The sequence below is a fragment of the Naegleria gruberi genome (genome assembly GCF_000004985.1).
Source record: "Naegleria gruberi genomic scaffold NAEGRscaffold_67, whole genome shotgun sequence".
In the NCBI taxonomy this organism is placed as follows: Eukaryota; Heterolobosea; class Eutetramitea; order Acrasida; family Naegleriidae; genus Naegleria; species Naegleria gruberi.
Window position 1 is genome coordinate 25,062 of NW_003163260.1, and position 1,032 is coordinate 26,093.

Below are 1,032 nucleotides of genomic sequence, written 5' to 3' on the forward strand. Positions count from 1 at the left end.
TACAAAATCAAAAACTACTACCAAGAACTTTCTTTTTTAATTATTTAAAGGATAGTTTCAAATTTTTAAATTGTTCGGATTCTAGAGGAATGCGTTGGTCTTCTGATATGTTGTGTTTTGCTCAAGATTTATTATCTTCTATGGGATATAATTTGTATGATGCAATTGGAAGAGGATCAATTGGTAAAGAGAAGTTCCAAACCAATTCCAGTGCTTGTAATTTAATTCTGCCCTGTTCCACAACTCTTGACAATCATTTCCATATACCAAATTTCGGATATGGTGATACTTCAATTGACGAAAAGGAATTTGAATTATTCCAATCATCTATGGGTATTTCTAATACAACCCTTGGTGTTTTACAAGTTGATGCAATGGATTTATTTCCGTGTTTGAGTATTAATACACGTACTGGATTTTTAGTTGGTGCAATACAAGGATTAATTCCAATTTCTCAATCAAACACTATCACAGAGGAAATAATTAATAATAACTTTCTAGCTGAAAAGGTAATTCAAACATTATTTTTGGATGTTGAGGGGAAAATTAGAATACCTGGAAATTTTCAATTTTGTAAATCTGAAACTAGTGAATTGATTGAAAAAGTAGTTGAAAAATTCAAGGAAGTCTATACTGACAACATTTGTTGCACTGTTTCTGATGCAGGATCTGCTAATTGGACATATTTTACAAATTTAAAAAGTGAGAAAACTTTTCATCACTTCTGTTACTCTCACTTGGCTAAAAATATTAGAAATGCTATTGATTCAAAACCCAAACTGTTTCCAATTGAACACAGAAAGATAACAGAACCTAGTATTTTGACTAAGGAAACCTCAAACACTTATTCTACACACAAAGGTGTATGTCATTTATTTAGAATTCAATTTAAAAAGACAAGTAATATCACCATCCACTTATCAATTGTGATAGAAGATAAGAAAATTGATATATTCTGGAATAATCGTTCAAATACAACAGTACACAACTACAGTACATTATCTTCCTTTTATTCAGTTAATGATAAAACGT

At 30.0% G+C, this 1,032-nt stretch overlaps 1 protein-coding gene across 1 annotated transcript in view; it reads left to right on the forward strand.

Annotated features, from left to right (window-relative positions):
* Nucleotides 1–89: 89 nt before the first annotated feature.
* The window catches only part of NAEGRDRAFT_74101 (uncharacterized protein), a gene marked incomplete at both ends in the record, with an annotated part of 1,287 nt that continues 344 nt past the window's right edge, over nt 90–1,032 (forward strand). Inside the window, one exon of the mRNA XM_002670747.1 lies at nt 90–863. Coding sequence (XP_002670793.1) covers nt 90–863 — 774 coding nt within the window. The remainder of the gene's footprint in view (nt 864–1,032) is intronic.